The sequence below is a fragment of the Pogona vitticeps genome, chromosome 12 (genome assembly GCF_051106095.1).
Source record: "Pogona vitticeps strain Pit_001003342236 chromosome 12, PviZW2.1, whole genome shotgun sequence".
NCBI classification, from domain to species: domain Eukaryota; kingdom Metazoa; phylum Chordata; class Lepidosauria; order Squamata; family Agamidae; genus Pogona; species Pogona vitticeps.
This window is the reverse complement of record NC_135794.1, coordinates 8,637,890-8,655,202: the sequence shown is the minus strand read 5'-3', so window position 1 is coordinate 8,655,202 and position 17,313 is coordinate 8,637,890. Positions and strand designations below refer to the sequence as shown.

Here is a 17,313-nt window from a genome sequence, read left to right as displayed (position 1 = left end):
TCGTGGTGTGCTTAGCAAAACGACTGTTCAGACCTTTGATATTTTGTATTCTGAAACGAGGAAGGACCTTTCCATCATGTTCTTTTTCTATAAAAAGCTTTTTCAGAAATGTAGTTGTCTCAGGCTTGACTGGGGGGGAGGTTCCTCGGACAGGCTCCTGGGCTGAACCTGGGAAGTTCTACCCCACTTGTCTGCAAACAAGACCTGGCGTGTTTCTTTCGGGCACGTACCCCCTCCCTGGCTCCTCTAGAACCGTATCAGGGGGACACTTGCAACGCTTCCCCCACCCTCCAGCACCCACCCCCCACCCTGCCCTGGGACTCTTTTCTGGCCACACGTATCCGCGTTGTGCTCCATTTATGGGATTTCTGGGACTCATCTGTTGGAGTTCTCCCTGTGCTGCCTGGGCGTCCCCAGGGAGGCAACCTTCTCCTGGGTTCTTGGGTGCACCTTCCCCCCCCATATCCCCTTCACCCTGGAGTCGGAGAGCCCTCGGGGCTGCCAACCAGGAAAGAATCGGCAGAGGCAGGCCCAGGAAGGAGTAGCGGCCAAGAGGCAGGACCAGAGGAAGGGAAGGAGTTGGGCACGGGAAGGCTCCCTGCGGTGCAGCAAGGATGAGTGGTGAATGCTTGAACCAACCCAGGGCTCCCGTGTGAGCACCGATGGCGGTTTGAGACGCAAGACGGGTTGTGAATCAAACCCCAGCCATGCTGAATTGTTCAGTTCTCCAGAGGAGTCAGACCCTTAGAGAAGGACTAGAAATGCTTGGCTGGGACCACCGTGGGTTTTATTTAGAGGACCAGGAGCAGACCTCACACCCACATATAAGTCAGGAAAGGGCCGGGCAGCCTCTTCTGCTGAGAGGACATCCTGGAACGATGGAAGCCGACTTGGCCTCCCGGGTCTGGTTCCCTGAGAGGCAAAAGCCGCTTGGGCTTTCCTCACGCGTCCCAGAGGGCTTCCTGGGATGGGATGTTGTGGTAAACAGGGGGCAGTAAACAGGCCAGATCATAATGGTTTTAAGGATGATGAAAGCAGCCTGAAGGCCAGCAGCCTTGCCCCCCTTGGCCAGCTCGGGTCATCAAGACATGTCATAGAGGAAAGACAAGCCCTCTGTCCCCCCCTCAAAATTTTCCCTCAGAGTGAATGCGGTCCTGAGCAAAGAACCATTTTTTTTGCTTAGTTCACTCAAATTATTGTTATTCTTATCATTATTCTGATTATTATTATTCTTATTATTATTATTATTCTGATTATTATTATTCTGATTCCTATTATTCTGATTATTATTATTATCAATATTATTATTATCAGTATTATTATTATCATTATTATTTTCAATATTATTATCATTATTATTATTAGTTTAATTATTGATATATCCTATCCATCTGGCAGCCAGGGCCCCTCTGGGGCCAAAGTGGTCGAATATGGAGGGCCACTTAAAGAAAGGTAGGTGGGGGGGCGAACGGAGGGCGGGAGGGAGGGGGTTCTTTCAGTCTATCCTCCCAGGGCTTGGCTTCCAGGTCCAGCAGGGGGTTGGATTGGATGGTCTCATCAGCCCTTCCAAGCCCACCATCTTAGGACAGATTTGCCAGACTCTGTTCCTTGCGCCTCTTATTTTTATTTATTTCTGTATTTATTTATTCATTCATTTATTCATTTATTTATTTATTTATTCAATTTATATGCCGCCCACACTACCCAGAGGTCTCTGGGCGGCTTACAACTCTCTTATTGGTAACCACCGATCCCATGTTCTCCCTTTCAGAGCTTCAGCATCAGGTTAGCATCCAGCTGCAGGGCCTGGAAGATGCTGATGTGGCTGCCCAAGATCTCCTCCACACAGCTGGAGAGAGCAAGACGAAGCTGCTGGTCCCTCTGTTGACCGAAGAGATGCTGAAAGAGGTAAGAGGCAATTTTTCACAATCAACAGCAATTTGTTTGGAAAGTTGTCTTCGGAGTCTTTGGAGCTGCAGAGGAGGGCATCTCGGCAATGGCTTTTATCAATCTTTCCATCGTTCCAGAGGGCAGGTCTGATAGGAGGGGACAGTCTGAAAGGCAGGATCTAACATTTTTTTTTTAAAAAATAACTTTTATGACATCACAAACAGACACACAAAACAAACAAAAACATATATATATATGTGCGGGGGTGTTTTCCATGCAATCATACAGTGGTGCCTCGCATAGCGATCGCTCTGATTAGCGATGAAATCACTTTGCAACACATTTTTTGCAGTTGCAAAAGAGATTGCTTTGTGATGTTCCCTATGGGGGAATTTCACTTTGCGATGATCGGTTCCCTGCTTCGGGCACCGATCATCGCAAAGCGGTGATTTTTTTAACAGCTGATTGGCAGTATCAAAATGGCCGCTGAGTAAACAAAATGGCCGCCCGCTGTTTTCTGGGATGGATTCCTCGCTCTACAGCCACCAAAAATGGCTGCGCTATGGAGGACCTTCGCTGAACGGTGAGTTTTAAGCCCATAGGAACGCATTAATCGCGTTTTAATGCGTTTCTATGGGCTTTTTAATATCGCATAGCGACGTTTTCGTTTTGCAGCGATTTCGATGGAACAAATTAACGTCGGAATGCGAGGCACCACTGTATCCAATATGTAGTCTGACTACATAAACCATATTTCCCTACCAAGATATTTAAACCATATTATATTCTAAAACGGAGAATATAATATGGTTTAAATATCTTAATAGGGCAATATGGTTTATGTAGTCAGACTATATATTGGATATGATTGTATGGAAAACACCTTCCCGCATATATGTTTTTGTTTATTTTGTATGTCTGTTTGTGATGTAATAAAAGTTTTTAATATGTGTGTGTGTATACAGTATATAATATGGTTTAAATATCTTAGTAGGGCAATATGGTTTATGTAGTCAGACTATATATTGGATATGATTGTATGGAAAACACCTTCCCGCATATATGTTTTTGTTTGTTTTTTATGTCTGTTTGTGATGTAAGAAAAGTTTTTAATATGTTTGTGTGTATCTATAATATGGTTTAAATATCTTAGTAGGGCAATATGGTTTATGTAGTCAGACTATATATTGGATATGATTGTATGGAAAACACCTTCCCGCATATAGGTTTTTGTTTGTTTTTTATGTCTGTTTGTGATGTAATAAAAGTTTTTTAATATGTGTGTGTGTGTATGTGTATGTATGTTTGTATGTGTAAGTATATTTTGTATCAATGCTTCAACTATTAAGTTTAGTAAACACCTTCCTGATTTATAATAATTAACATACATACATTATCTGAAGTATAATCTTACACCTATATTTATCTTTCACTAAGCATTTTCTATTATTATATTTAACATGAAACATTTCAAGTTTAAGAATTATATATTCTTATCTATTACCTATATAGATGAAAGTCCAAAGTTGCTAACAATATATCTTAATATAGTTATTTAAGAAAAAATAAATTTGTAGATTCTTTTCCTGCATCCTTATCAATCCAGTTATACATCAGAGTGTCAATGCTTTTGCAATCAAGAAAAATCAGTATTTTAAAGTGAAAAGAAGAGGAAACGATATCTATATGTGGTTGTAGTGGGTTTTTCAGGCTCTTTGACCGTGTTTTGAAGGTTGTTGTTCCTGACGTTTCGCCATACTCTGTGGCTGGCATCTTCAGAGGACTGGAGTAGGAACTCAGTCCATGCTCTGTTGCTGTTTGCTGGATAGTTGAGCATTTATAGCTGTGGGAACAGCTTTTTGTCCTATTCAGGAGATAGGTTGATGATGGTGATCAGCGTGTTTTTGTTGTGGATGTATTGTTATGATAAGAGGGAGAGATTATCTGTCACTGTGATTGATGGGTATCTTTAGCTGGTCTTTTTTTGTGCAATCACCCCTGGCTCTCCTGGCTGGGTAGAGTTGGTTGACCTTTTGCAGGCTGTATTTTCCAGTGCTGGGAGCCAAGCCTTATTAAGTTTTATCGACTTTCCTCTTCTTTGTTGAAGCTCTGCTGGTGCTTATGGATTTCAGTGGCTTCCCTGTACAGTCTAACATAAAGCTTGCTGGTGTTGTCCAGTAGTCCAGTGTTTTGAAATAGAATTTCATGCCCAGTTTGTTTTAGGGAATGTTCAGCTACTGCTGATTTTTTCCGGTTGTTTTAGTTTGCAGTGTCTCTCATGTTGTTTGATTCTGGTGTGAAAGCTGTGTTTTGTGGTTCCAATATACAGTGGTGCCTCGCATTATGTTAATTCGTTCCAGCAAAATCGCTGTAGAACGAAAATGTCGTTAAGCGAAAATAAAAAAGCCATTGAAACACATTAAAACCTGTTTAATGCGTTCCAATTGGCTAAGAACTCACTGTCCAGCGAAGATCCTCCATAGGGGCGGCCATTTTCAGGTGTCTGTGCAGCGAAAAATGGCTCCTAAACACAGCAGGGAGCCATTCTGAGCATCCGACGGCCATTTTGAAAACCCGACGATCAGCTGATCGTTGGGAAGCGGAAATCGGTTCCCAAAACAGGGAACCGATCACGCAGCGAAATTCCCACATTAAAATGTTGTTTTGCGATCGCTGTTGTGATCGCAAAAACCTCGTCGTAATGTGGATTCGTCGTTAAATGGAGCGCCTGTCTTGCGATGCACCACTGTATACCTGTCCACAACGGCAAGGTATCCGGTATATTCCTGCAGTGGTGAGGGGCTTCCTTTTGTCCTTTGCTGACTGTAATATTTGTGGTGGGTCTGAATACTGTTTGTAGGCTGTGTTTTTTCAAAAGTTTCCCCATGCGGTCCATTACCCCTTTGATGTAAGGCAGAAAGACTTTATTTGTGGGTGCCTGTTTTTCCTCTTCAGTTTGGTGTTGTTTTCTTGGTTTCATTCTTGGAATAGCCATTCGCCTGTAGGGCCCAATTCAGATGGTTGAGTTCGGTGCTGAGAAATGGAGCTTCACAGTTCCCATTTGCACGGTCTACCAGAGTTTTGATTATGCCTCTTTTTTGTCGTGGGTGGTGGTTGGAGTTTTTGTGTAGGTACCGGTCTGTGTGGGTGGGTTTTCTGTAGACCTTCTGTCCCAATAGGAGGCCAGTTTTGCGTATGACCACGACATCTAAGAAAGGGAGCTGGCCCGCTATTTCTTTTTCCATGGTGAATTGTATAATTGGGTGGATGCTGTTGAGATGGTTTCGAAATTTTTCCAGTTTTTCTTCACCGTGGTTCCAAATTGCGAAGGTGTCATCCACGTATCGGAACCAGACTGTGGGTGTGAAGGGTGCCGAAGCCAGGGCCTGTTTTTTGAAATGTTCCATGTATGGTCAACCCTCAACTTCTGAACGTCCCTAGATACGGATTTTTCGATTTACGAACAGCTCCGTTGGCAAAAATTGGCATCGAATTGCGAACAGAGCTCGACTTGGGAACAAGGTCAAGGCTCTGTTTGCAAGTCAGTGCCTTTTTTTTTTTTTTTTTTTTTTTTTTTGCTAACAGAGCCGTTCGTAAATGGCTTCCTGCAAAAAGGCAGGGAGAAAGGGCTGGAACTTCGAATTTCCTGCCCTTTCTCCCTGCCTTTTTGTCTTCAGAGCTCTCACACGGCTTTCTCCGATGTCGGGGGGAAGCCCTTTGAGAGTTCCGAAGCTGCCAATCGCGGCGGCGGGGACCACGAGGGAGGTCTCCCAGGGCTTGCCTGCCACCATGGGAGACCTCCCTGAGGGTCCCTGCCACCATGATCTGCACCTTCAGAGCTCTCAAAGGGCTTCCTCCGATGTTGGGCAGAAAGCCCTTTGAGAGCTCCGAAGGCAAAAATGCATGGAGAAAGGGCTGGAAATTTGAATTTCCAGCCCTTTCTCCCTGCCTTTTTGCAGGGAGCCATTTATGAACAGCCCCGTAGGCAAAAAATTTTTGGAAACAGAGCCTTGACCTTGTTCTCAAAGGGCTTTCCCCCCGAGATCGGAGGAAGCCCTTTGAGACCTCTGAAGCCAAAAAGGCAGGGAGAAAGGCCTGGAAATTCAATTTTCCAGCCCTTTCCCCCTGCTTTTTTGCCTTTTCAAATGCTGGAATGGATTAATTCCGTTCCCATGCATTTCAATGGGAAATGGTACTTTGAGTTACGAACTTTTTGACGTACGAATGTCGTTCCAATATGGATTAAGTTTGTAAGTCGAGGTACCACTGTAGGAGTTTGCTATAACTGGGCTGAGGGGGCTCCCCATGGCCACTTCATCTGTCTGTTCATAGAACTTGTTATCCTACTGAAAGTAGGTGGTTGTTAGGCAGTGTTGGAAAAGGGCCTTGATGTCTTCTGGAAAGATCTGCTGGAGGAGTGTCAGTACGTTGCGTGGGTGGGGAAATTATTTAGATTTAACTGGGGTGTGGGGTGAGTTGGCTTGTATATTAGACTCTGGCTATGGTGGAATTTCTATGTTGTACTCAGCTGGGGGGTCTGTCTTTTTTTCTTGGGGGTGGGGCTATAGCTTATATTGCTTGTTGTGTTAGAGTTGGCTCGGGTTGGGTGTCCTGTTACTCGAAAATACAGGGTAGGGGTCGTTTGCAATGAATGTTTAACAAAATGTTTGTTGTTCTCGGTATTTTTTGTGAAACTGATGGTTTTTTAGACGTTTTATGTCATATGAGCATTTAAAGATTGTAATACATGGGATATCTAGCAGAGTAAACACCTTGATAATATGGACTAGGTGCACTGTAATGGTTGGGCACTTGAAATGTACAGAGAGTTGAAAATAGATAACAAATGCAGTGATGCCTTGCTTAGGAAACTGCTCAATTTAACGATGAAATTGCTTAGTGATGACTTTTTCTGAGCCTTTTTGCGCTTCATTTAACGATGGTCCCTATGGGCGATTTTTGCTTAGCGATGGTTGGGACCATGATTCGCATAACGATTAAATTTTGGGTCACCTGATTAGCATAACGATGGTTTAAACAGCCGCATGTTTGCTGTTTTTAAAATGTTTTTAAGTTAAAGTTTACTGTTTAAAATGTTTCAAACAATAAAGTGCACTTAATAAGCCCTTTGTTAAACAAATTTGACTTTGTTCTGACTCTTTTTTAATTTGTTGTTGTCCCCCCCCATTGAGATGCATTGAATAGGTTTCAATGCATTTCAATTGGGGAACCGTGTTTCACTTAGCGATGTTTCCTATGGCGATTTTTGTTTAAGGATGGCAATTTGTTCCCATTGGAATGGATTATCCGGTTTTCAATGCATTTCAATGGGAAACCGTGTTTCACTTAGCGATGTTTTCGCTTAGCAACAAATTTTTAGGAATGAATTAACATCACTAAGTGAGGCACCACTGTACTAAATGCCGAAGGGGCCAAGGAATGTGGGGTCATGGGTGAGATGTAGCATACTCATCAACCACGGGTGGTCTTGGAAGGATAAGAGTGGGCGGAGTTGGACATAATGTGCCTGACTTAACAACCACAGGTCTTGGAAAATACAGTTGTGATGCAACCTCGATATAAGAGTCTGAAGCTGGACATGATAAACCTTTCATGCAAGGATTGCTGACCTGTCAGGAGGGGTACAATATAGAATATTTGATGGTAGGGCAAGGATTCTGTAAGATTAAGCAGGTATTTGCATGCTTGTTATCCATTGGGTGGGGAATTTACTGTACTTTATGTAGTGACATGTAATTAGTACGATTCAGAGCATTATGTCTATGATGATATGCATGGGGCAAAAACATCTATGCACGATATACATGGGGCATAAGATTACATTATTTTAGGACTAATAATGGGGATTATACATATATGTATGCGTGCTTTTTTACTCTTTCAGCAATGGGGGTGGGGGGGTACCGGACGATAGGAAACGGATGAGGGCAAGCCTGGGGAACAGATTTGTTTTGGTGCTTACTAGTAATATTTAGTCAGTGGTGTAAGACAAAAGATAGTTTAGTTAAAATATTGGCTTTGGGGGGCAGGGTTGGGTTTGGTTGCTGTCGGCCGGAAGGATTGTGCACGCTGGGCCATTTGACCAGCACTTCTAGCCAGGGTCGGATCATGGAATCAATCCAGAGTTTAGGAAAGTTAGTATCTTTTTGTGAAGATGATGGTTCTGAGAAACCCCCAGCCGCCCTCGTTACCAGCCTGGCTGGATGGGAGATTCTGGCCACGGACAGCCAAAACATTCCTGACCTCTGGATTCATTGGTTCCCCGAACGCCCATCCCCCATTTCAAGTTTGCAAGGGGATAAAGAAGGGAGTAATGATGCCTCAACCTGATCTGCTTCTTTAGGGAGCTCCGGAGGAACGCAGCAAGAGAGCCAGCGACCTCCTTCTGTCTTTGGCCAAAGGCCACTTCCATCAGGTCATGGGATACCTCCAGAACATCTTAAAGGAGGTGGACACGCCGCCCCACCCCATGCTGCTGAAGACCCTGGAGAACTTCAGCTCTCGCTACGGTCTGCACCTCTCGAGTTTTTCTTCCATGGTTGTGGGTTTTGATGTCCTCCTTTCCCAGATGGCTTGCGGGGAGGGGGATTGGGGGAGGACTAGTGAACTGAAGAAGCTGGACCAAAGGTGCCAAATTCATGAGACCTCCATTAAAATTAGAAGTGGGAAGGGACCCCCTTTTCCCCAACTGCACAATGTCCGACTAATTGCAGGAAAGCCCACCCTTTCCCCAGTGTTCCTTGTTTGTTCTTGAATCCCTGCTAGAGGGTGGTGTCTTTTCTGCCGGACCCCCTCGCCTTGCTGTTTTCCCTGCTTCTACCTTGGGTCTCAAAAAAGACTCGCCCAAGCTTGCCCCGGAGTGATGTTGACACTGAGCTGTAGCAGAAAGCGACTAAAGCGTGATCATCCTCCTCCTCAGAATGCCCGTTGCCTTCCCTCGAAGGAGTGTTTGGGTTGTGCCTCTTAAGCTTCCTGCTGGGCTTCACTACCCTGTTTGATTTCTTCCCCATCACATCTTGATGGAAATGAATGAGTAGATCATGGTGTGGGTCTTTTTCTCCTTTTGCAGCTCTCCGGACCGTCCCCTACATCATTACCAGCTTCCTTTACCTTCAGGTCATCCTGATCCTTGACCTGGGAAGCCGAGAGAAGGTGGCCATCTGTTCTGGTGAGTGGGAAAGCGGATCTCTTCCTCGGGAGTTGGCCTAAGAGTCCTCCCCATTCCTATCCGTCTGACGGCCTTTCTAGACGGAGCCCCTCTTCTCCTTAAAGTACAGACTTCTGTGCCGAGGTCATTGGCATATTCCCCACCATCCCATCTTCCCGTCTTCTTCCCGTCTTGCGTTTCCCGGTGACTTTCCTGAGACTTGCTCCAGCTTTTGAAGAGACAAACGGCTTTCTTCAAGGGCAGAGAAATGGATTGTTCAGTTTAACCCCAAGTGTTAGAAGGGGAGGAGACCAAAAGCAACACACGAGGTGCAAGGGGCAAGTAGAGCAGGTCGAGCGAGAGTTCTGCAAAAGAAAGCCAAGCGGGTTTGGGAAAGGACCAATGGGGAAGGATCCGGTCCATTTCCCCTAAGGGTCAAACCCTGTCCGCCTGCTAGAAGCTCCATGTCTCTGACCCCAGGGAAGGTCCTCAGGGGTCAGGCTTTCACCTTCGTCCTTTTCTTTCACAGCTGTGGAGAAAATGTGTGTCTCCGTCGCCCACTATTATAAGAACTGGAGGCTGTGCCACTATCCTCGGGAGGCGGAGTCCAGCTTTTGCCGTCCCCTCCTGTCCATCTACCAGCGGCTGAGTGGATACTGGCAGCAGGAGGAGGACAGAAATGTAAGCAAACTCATTTTTATTTCAATTTGGGTGAGTTCCTGGTTGTATCAGGTAGAATGAGTCGTGCCAGCCTGGGAGAGGGGAGTCTTTTTTCATTCTCGCTGCTCCCTGCACAGGAAGAGGCTCGTGTCTCTGACACGAAAGGGCTTCCCTTGCCTTGGCTCTGGTCAGGAAGGGCCAAGGAAGGGGGAGCAGCGCCTTCCCTCTGACTCAAAGCCAATCGGGAGGAAAGGCGAGACGTAGTGCCCTCACTCGGAATAGTTGCTGGGGAAGGAGCTGCAATGCAAAGATTGCTCTTCCATTGGGCGGAGAGGGGGCAACCTTGATTCTCCCCTCCCAGTGATGCCTTGCAAAAAAAGAATGAAAAAGATACACAGCCCCTCTTTTGCTCCTGTGTTGGTCCTCGTGAAGCGTCCGGATGATGGGCTGCTTTGCCCGGTGACTGCACAGCTGGGAAGAATCCTGTCTGTCCAGAGTGCCGGGATCTTATGGTCAGCATTGGTTTCACCTCTGACGAAGGCCAGCCAAACTTGTCCTGGCTTGAGATGAGATTCCTTCTCCTCTGGGGATGGATCCGTTTCCCTGCATTGATTGAGGGACCGAACCCTAAGGAGGTTCTTTGCATTTCTCTCTCTTGCAGGTGAGCGAGGCGGCTTTGAAGGCTCGGTGGCCAATGCTGGCCGTTCTCGTTCGGTACCAGCCACAGCAGGACGAAATACTAAGGAAGTTCCCGGATGTCATCAAGGAGAGCAGGATGGTGGATGCTCCCCTCATGGCCAAAGTAAATGGATAGTCATGGGGGAGGCGGGAAGACATTCTTTGGAGACGGGCACGCTCAGGAGGATGATGGCACAGAGGTGCTCTCCAGGGTCTCCCTGCTTGGGCTTGTCCTGGATCACCAAAGCCAGGCCATCCCTTAAGCTGCCAGAGGCAGCCCTACAGAGGAGAGTGGAGACGCCAGGATTTTTGGGGGGTGAAGGGGCAGTGAAACGGCTCCAGACCTAGGAAGACGTTTACAGGCCCTGAGCGCCAAGAGTTGCGCACGGGGCACCATAAAGAGCACCACTGTTGCTGGGTGGGAGAGTCAAAAGATGGTAGTCCAACCCCCCCCCTCCTGAAAGCCTTTCTGAGCTCTGGGAGAATAGGAAGGGCCCCCTTGCAGGCTTCTCTGGGGCCTTGACCACTGTCCTGCTCAGGAAGCGGTCCTGCTGCTCTTCAGCCCCGGGGGCTCAATTTGCATGGCTGAGAAAAGGCACAGCACCAAACAGACACTGACTTCTCTCTCCCTCCCCCACCGCCTATGTTTTCTTTTTAGAGACTTTATCTGTTCCTGGAGGGCTGCGTGGACTGTCACCCCCCAAACCTCAAGAAGGTCTTCCAGACTCTTGAGAAGTCCACGTTCAGCAAGGTAAGTCAGAGAAGGCTCTGATGGCGATCCCTCCCACCCAAAACGGAAGCCCCCGTTGGTTGCTCTCCACATGCCCCAGGGGTGGGGTGCTAGAAAGATATCATAAGAGTGGCATCACTAGGCTACACTGCCCAGAATCCTCCAGCTGACACAGGGATGTGGAACAGTTTTCACCCCATCCCAGAGCAGCCTGTAAATCATCCCACTCCCCAAGAGCTTTGCTGCTCTCCCTTCTGGTGATCTGGAGATCTCTCCAGCCTCTTTCACGTCATGGAGAGGAAGGGTGGATCCCATCGCCACAAGGAGAACGTCATGAGCTGAGATGAAGACGAGGGCCTAGAGACGTGGGTGCAAGGCAGAAAGGTCTCTCTGGCTTTCCAAGCCAGGAGTAAAAGCAAAGTCTTGCAACCCGACACAGACAAAGGGTGAGGCCCAAACATTGAGGGGATTCAGAGAAAACCATGCAGTCCAGATGGAAAGTGGTTTCCATGCCCAACCAAAAAGAAATTTACTTTTTTTGGACTATAGTAAAAAAGACCATTCTGGCTGTGTGATGTTAGCTCTGTAATCCACAAGAAAGAGGAGGAGGAGGAGGAGGGAGGGAGGAAGGGAGGAAAAAGAAAAGCATACAAAAAAATATAATAATAATTGTCCAAACTCTGGCAATAACAAATCCCTGCCGGGGCCCCAGTGAAATTGCCAGGGAGTCCAAACAGGACCCACAGCCAGGAGACATCTGCACGACCTGAGTCTGCTCAACAGAGAGAGTAAAGGCCAAGAGAAGGAGGTTCCAGTCCTCAGAAACGTTCCCTGGCAGGAAGCAGGCTCTGGTCTTGCAGAAGGAATGGCCGGTGGGACCAGGAGCTCTCCTCCCAAGGCGCTTTTAGGGGCTTCCGGATCCCGCCTCAAATGGGGTTTCTTCAGCACGGGAGGCAGGCTCGGAGAGGCAAGCGACGAGATGACTTTCCTCCCTTTCTGTCAGGCGAGGGAAGCGACCCTGTTCTTCCTGAAGGAGCTCCTGAGCTCCCCGAAGGTCGAGGGATGTCTGGAATGGGAGATGGTCACCTACCTCTTCCGTCAGGTCGCCGTTCGTACCAGTCAAGGGGTAAGTCAGCACGAAAGAGCCCCAAGACATCCTTCCTCTGGCAGGGACGAGGCGACTCGGGGACCCCTTCCAAGGCCATCGGGAGGCCTCTCTGGGCCTGCCTGTCTCGTGACCGCCTGCCTCCTGCCATTCCAAAAGATGTTTCCCAAGCTCTGGGCTCTAGTAGGCGTCCCATCATCCCTCCATCATCAAGAGTGCGCTGGTTGGAAACATTGTGCAGGGGTGGGTGTGCAGTCGAGCCCCTCTTGGAATCGGCTGGGTGGGGAAGAGGCCCTTCCATCTGTGTGTGTGTTTGTGTGTCCGAGTCCCTCCTTTTCATTCCAGCCTCGGCTGGGTTGCACCTAGGCACAGGGGCACCTCCTCCAGGTGCTGCCACCACCGTCTGGCTCAAAAGCTTCCGAGGTGCGCAAGCTTTGTGCTTGTGTCACTCCCCGCGGGTGAAGGGGCGCTTTTTGGGAGGGGGGGGCCTTTTCTCTGGAGACGGTTCTGGTTTCCTGACCTTGCTGTTTCTGTGGTTCTTGTGTGTCTGTGTACGGCAGGTCGGAGACAGTGCCAGAGGCCTGATGCCAAGGGAAGCCGATGTCCAGGACTTTTCTATCGAGGTCCTGGAGCACGTCAACACTTCGGCCACCGGGATGTTTAAAGTGAGTGTCTTGGGTGGATTTGTTCTTCAGAAGACCGGAGGAGTTTCACCCCTCTTCCTACTCAGGGTGAGGTCAGGCAGGGAGAGAGCTGGCATTTTAGCCTGGGGGGTGCTTTATTTCCCAGCAATCCTACGACACTCGGGGAAGAGAACGCCAGCCTGGCCCCAATCTGTGATGCCGAGCTTCTCCAGACCGAGGCTGGGCTCTGATTCTCTGACGGTCCCCTCTCTCCTCTTGGCAGGCTCTGTGGCCGAAGCTGTTATCCTTCTTGCTTCCTCCGGAATACACGCCAGCACTGACCCCGCTCTGCAGATGCCTGAAGGAGTTGGCCGTCCTTCGGCCGGAAGGATCCGTCCTCTTCCTGGGATCCTGCAGAGTAGGTCAGTTGGTCAGTGGGTTGGTTGGGTACCAAAGGCAGTCCCCTGGGCTTGAACTGTGCATGGCTGGGTGGGATTGGCACTCACCTCTCTTCCCATGGGAAGGAATGGATCCCTCTCTCCTTTGGAGAGGTCATGCCTCGCTGAAGAGGTCTTGGGTGGGTGGGGAGCCTTCCAGGGGCCAATGTCAGACATATGTCCCAGGAAAACCCAGGCCAGAGCACCCCCAGAGGGGCCAGAGATCAATGTGATAAGATGCAAGGCAGGGCCTCTGGGCTTGAAGGAGACTCGCCGTTCCTTGAGCCCGGAGGGAAGGGGAATCCTCCTATTTCTCAGTGAAAGCTCGGGCCAAGGGGAGTCCGGGGCGCTCCAGAAAGGAGCAGGCCCACCTCCGCCCCCCCCAGACCTCCATGTCCTTTTGTGGCTTTCCGAAGGAGCCCGGTCCGTTGCTGGAAGGATCCTAGTGACTAGACCTGGGAAGGAGATGAGGAACCGTGGGAAACCTTTCCATGATTCCAGGGCTTGCATCACTAACGTCCTCCCCCCCCCCCCGACCCCTGTTCTTCTCCTTTTAGTAAAGCTTCCAAGTCCACAAGAAGTGTTCGGACGGCTTCTGGTGAGCAATGCTTAGAAAAAGCATCTACGTTTTTGTCTTGGGGGGTGGGTGGGAGGAGAGTATGGAGGTGAAAGGTCCTCTCAGTTCCTTGACCTCCCATTTCCCAGAGTGTGTTGTGGCTTCTCGGTGCAGGGATTCCAAAAGAGAGGTATTGCAGAAACCTCTTCGGCCCAGTACGCTGGCTGGGGAGCTGAGTGGGAGACCGTTCTGGCCGGAGGGCCCGAGGGGGTGAGATGCACTCCATGCTGAGCCTGCTCCAGAGAAGCTCCAGCCCATGGGGCCTTGGGCAAGCTGCAGGTGCACCTCCTCTGCCAGGGCCTGGCGAGGCGCCTCTGAGTGCTGTGTCCCTTGGACACCCTGGAAAGGGTGGCCAGATGTCCATATTGTCTTGACTGCACACCTTCTTTGTATTATTACTTTTAGTGGTTCTTTCCAGAGTTTGGAAAGCTGCTTTTGCAAAAAGTCATTCACCCCAGATCCTCCCTGGAAGGTGAACAAGCAGGTCATCCCGTGGCAAAGTGCTCCCCCTCCCCCCCCTTTGAAAGGAGATGTCGTTGCCTTCTTCATTGCAGAAAATTAGTTAAAGGAGGGCTAACGAGAAATGTAGGAAGAAAGGAACTCACTGAAGGATCGGAAAGTTCCTTCAGCTGCAATATTGTTAGCTGGCTTCATGACAACCCAGGGAGAGGCAAAATGCAGCCCTCAGCCCTGCTGGGGCCAACCAGCTCCCCCGCTTGTGTCAAAAACTGAAAACGCAACAACCGAAGGGGCCACGAGAGGGAACTAGAGAAGACGTCCCGGTCTTGTTCTGGTCTCTCAGTGAGGAAACCACCCACTTTGCTTTTTTGGGGGGCAGTTTTCTGTGGGATGGTGTCATCTAGTGGAAGGGCTCTCCCGTCCAAATCCAGCGGAGAGACCCAGAATCCTAAGGAAAGCGTAAGTTAGGATAGTGCCTGCGTAATGGAAGGCACTACTCTGGGCGGTTTATGTTAAAAATAATAATAATAAAGGACAATAAATAGAACATGATCTAAAAGCAACGCATCTCATATAAACCAAGGAAATCAAAACCATCCGTACCGCAGCTCATCAATCAGACTAACCAGGCGATGGCACGAAGGGTGGCCTCGTTGCCACCTGAGCCTGACGAGAGGATGCCCTCCGAGGCTTCAGGGAGCAGCCTTGCTTTGAGCATCCTCTTCAAGGCCGGGATGTTGCCCAGCGCAGGACACACACACCCCGGATAGGAAATGGACCGAGCAGAGAAGGCGCCAACGGGTCCCTGGGACCCCCCTCCTCTCGGGAGGGCGATGCCTGCCTATTTCCAGGAGAGGAACTGCTCCTGAATCTGAGCCGCTGGCAGTTAGAGATGGACGGGTGAGTCCTGGCTTCTCCTTCGGGGGCCCTCCTTTCTCATGTCTCCTCTCCTGCCTACAGGTATTGTCCTCCTCCGGGAGCCAAAGAGGCTTCTGGGCCCTCCAGCTTCTGCACGCCCTGCGAGCTGACATCCACGAGGCCATCGTTCATCTGTGGGCGCAGCAAATCCCAGCGCTTTGGGAGTATTGCCGGGCAGGTAGGTTGCCCGATGGGTGCCTGACAGGAGGATTCATGGTGAAATGCTTTCCCACCCCCCGGGCCGTCTCAAAATCTTAAAAGTGCTGCGCTTCACTTTGCAAGCTATCCGAGGAATAGCGCTGTCTTCCAGAAGGCCCCTCGATCTTGCTTCCATTTTTCTAAAGTTCCTGACATTTGTTTTATCCATTCACCTGATTTTGGATTTTTTCCTGGACGAATTCAGGAGCACCTAGCAATCCAAAAGTAGGTTTGCCTTTTCAGACCTTTTGCCCCAGTTCTGAAGTGCTTCCCTAGACAGCCCCCCCCCCAAAGGGACGTACACGAAGCAGGCGGACCTCTATATAGGTTTTGGCAGGCATGGGTGGCTTAAAGTCTTTGCGCAGTTTTCAAATTCATAAAGGAAACAGTAAGGAAATAGTTATGTTACTTTAGTACCATACATTCATTTTCTATTTGTATTTTTACATGGATTCTATTAATATGTCAGAGAACTTTAGTCATTTTGGTGATGTCGGAACATTGTAATTCTCTCTCTCTATATATATTGAATCTATATGTAAAGATCACGATGTTTACTAATAGGGTACACACAAAAACAGGGCACAGACAATAAAAACAGGACTGATTTTCCTACCATTTGGTACTTGAAAGATTGTGAAAAATGTCTGCACCTTGTGCATGACACACCTATAGTGTGAAAGTCATGTGTTCCAAGTGATGATATTGCCCGTCCTCGGCTATTTTGAGGAATATTAAGGAAATGTTATTAGCACCACAATTGGTAAACAGCATTACTTTTGCCTCCTTTTTTCACATGTAGCCAATTATATTTAGAGATGCCTTTCAAAATCCTTCCTGGGGGTCTCTAAGAGGGAGGTTTTTGCCTATTTTTAAGAGTACGTTAGTAGGACGTTCCTCTTTAAACAGTGAGGGATGACCAACAGATTCCATTTCAAGAAGTCATGGCTCAAGTACTACTCTTGAAAAATACGGTCCCAAACTCTACACCACACCCACACCCACCCACCCCCGTCCCAATTGAGTTGGTACAACGATGTCCTCTTTTCCTTCCAGAAGGCACCAGAGGAAGCCAACCTGAGTGGCAGCAGAAGCTTCTGCAGGTGAGGTTCTGCTCTTCTTCGACCAGGAACTGGCTGGAGGGAGAAGGGGGATCTCTTCGACAGACCAGGCTGGGGGCAGGGGGGGGGTCTCCTGGACTCTGGTCCATTAGCCTGAGGGGCAAAAAGGAAGAGCCTGTGAAGTCAGATGCCCTGGGTAGCAAATGGGAAGAAGGGCAGACAGGTGTAGACGACGTAGGACACAGCGGAGAACCGTCCTCCCCCAGTGTTTGACTCGGAGACCAAGCTGGTCCATTTTGGCTCTCCGGTTTGGCAGCCCATTGGCTTTAGACTAGGTGAAGAGAGTGCTTAGCCCCTTTTCCCTCAGCTCCTGTGGGAAGTCATAGTCTCCATTTCTTTAAGAAGTGGTTTTCCAAGGACATTTTTAAGGCATTTGGGCAGGGGAAAGGGCAGGAGTGGAGTCTTAGGAGCAGACGTCGAGGCCCTCGTGAACCAAATGTCTGGATTCATTCATGCTCTCCTCCTTAGTTCCTGAGGAGGTCCCTGAAGACCATGGAGGACGACAGGTGGACCAAGAACCTGATCTTAGCCCTGGAAGATCAGATGGGCAGCTATGCGGACGGGTCCCTTGAAAAGGTTCGTTCCCCCGTTTCTCGTAAAAACTGCAGTCCTGTGGCCCCTCAGCTTCTCCCCCGAGCGTGGAAAGCTGCTGCAACCTGGGGGAGACCTCAGTCCCTCTCAGCCAACATTCGTCCAAAGCAGCTGCTGCA

General features: G+C 48.7%; 1 protein-coding gene across 1 annotated transcript in view; it reads left to right on the top strand.

The window, feature by feature from the left end:
• The first annotated feature begins 1,430 nt into the window (after window positions 1-1,430).
• The window catches only part of LOC144584616 (maestro heat-like repeat-containing protein family member 2B), a 31,781-nt gene continuing 15,898 nt past the window's right edge, over window positions 1,431-17,313 (top strand). The window contains exons 1-14 of the mRNA XM_078381052.1: window positions 1,431-1,452; window positions 1,772-1,908; window positions 8,255-8,420; window positions 8,981-9,079; window positions 9,189-9,262; window positions 10,380-10,520; window positions 11,055-11,147; window positions 12,130-12,252; window positions 12,792-12,896; window positions 13,138-13,276; window positions 13,849-13,889; window positions 15,327-15,462; window positions 16,539-16,585; window positions 17,072-17,179. Coding sequence (XP_078237178.1) covers window positions 1,431-1,452; window positions 1,772-1,908; window positions 8,255-8,420; window positions 8,981-9,079; window positions 9,189-9,262; window positions 10,380-10,520; window positions 11,055-11,147; window positions 12,130-12,252; window positions 12,792-12,896; window positions 13,138-13,276; window positions 13,849-13,889; window positions 15,327-15,462; window positions 16,539-16,585; window positions 17,072-17,179 — 1,431 coding nt within the window. The remainder of the gene's footprint in view (window positions 1,453-1,771; window positions 1,909-8,254; window positions 8,421-8,980; window positions 9,080-9,188; window positions 9,263-10,379; window positions 10,521-11,054; window positions 11,148-12,129; window positions 12,253-12,791; window positions 12,897-13,137; window positions 13,277-13,848; window positions 13,890-15,326; window positions 15,463-16,538; window positions 16,586-17,071; window positions 17,180-17,313) is intronic.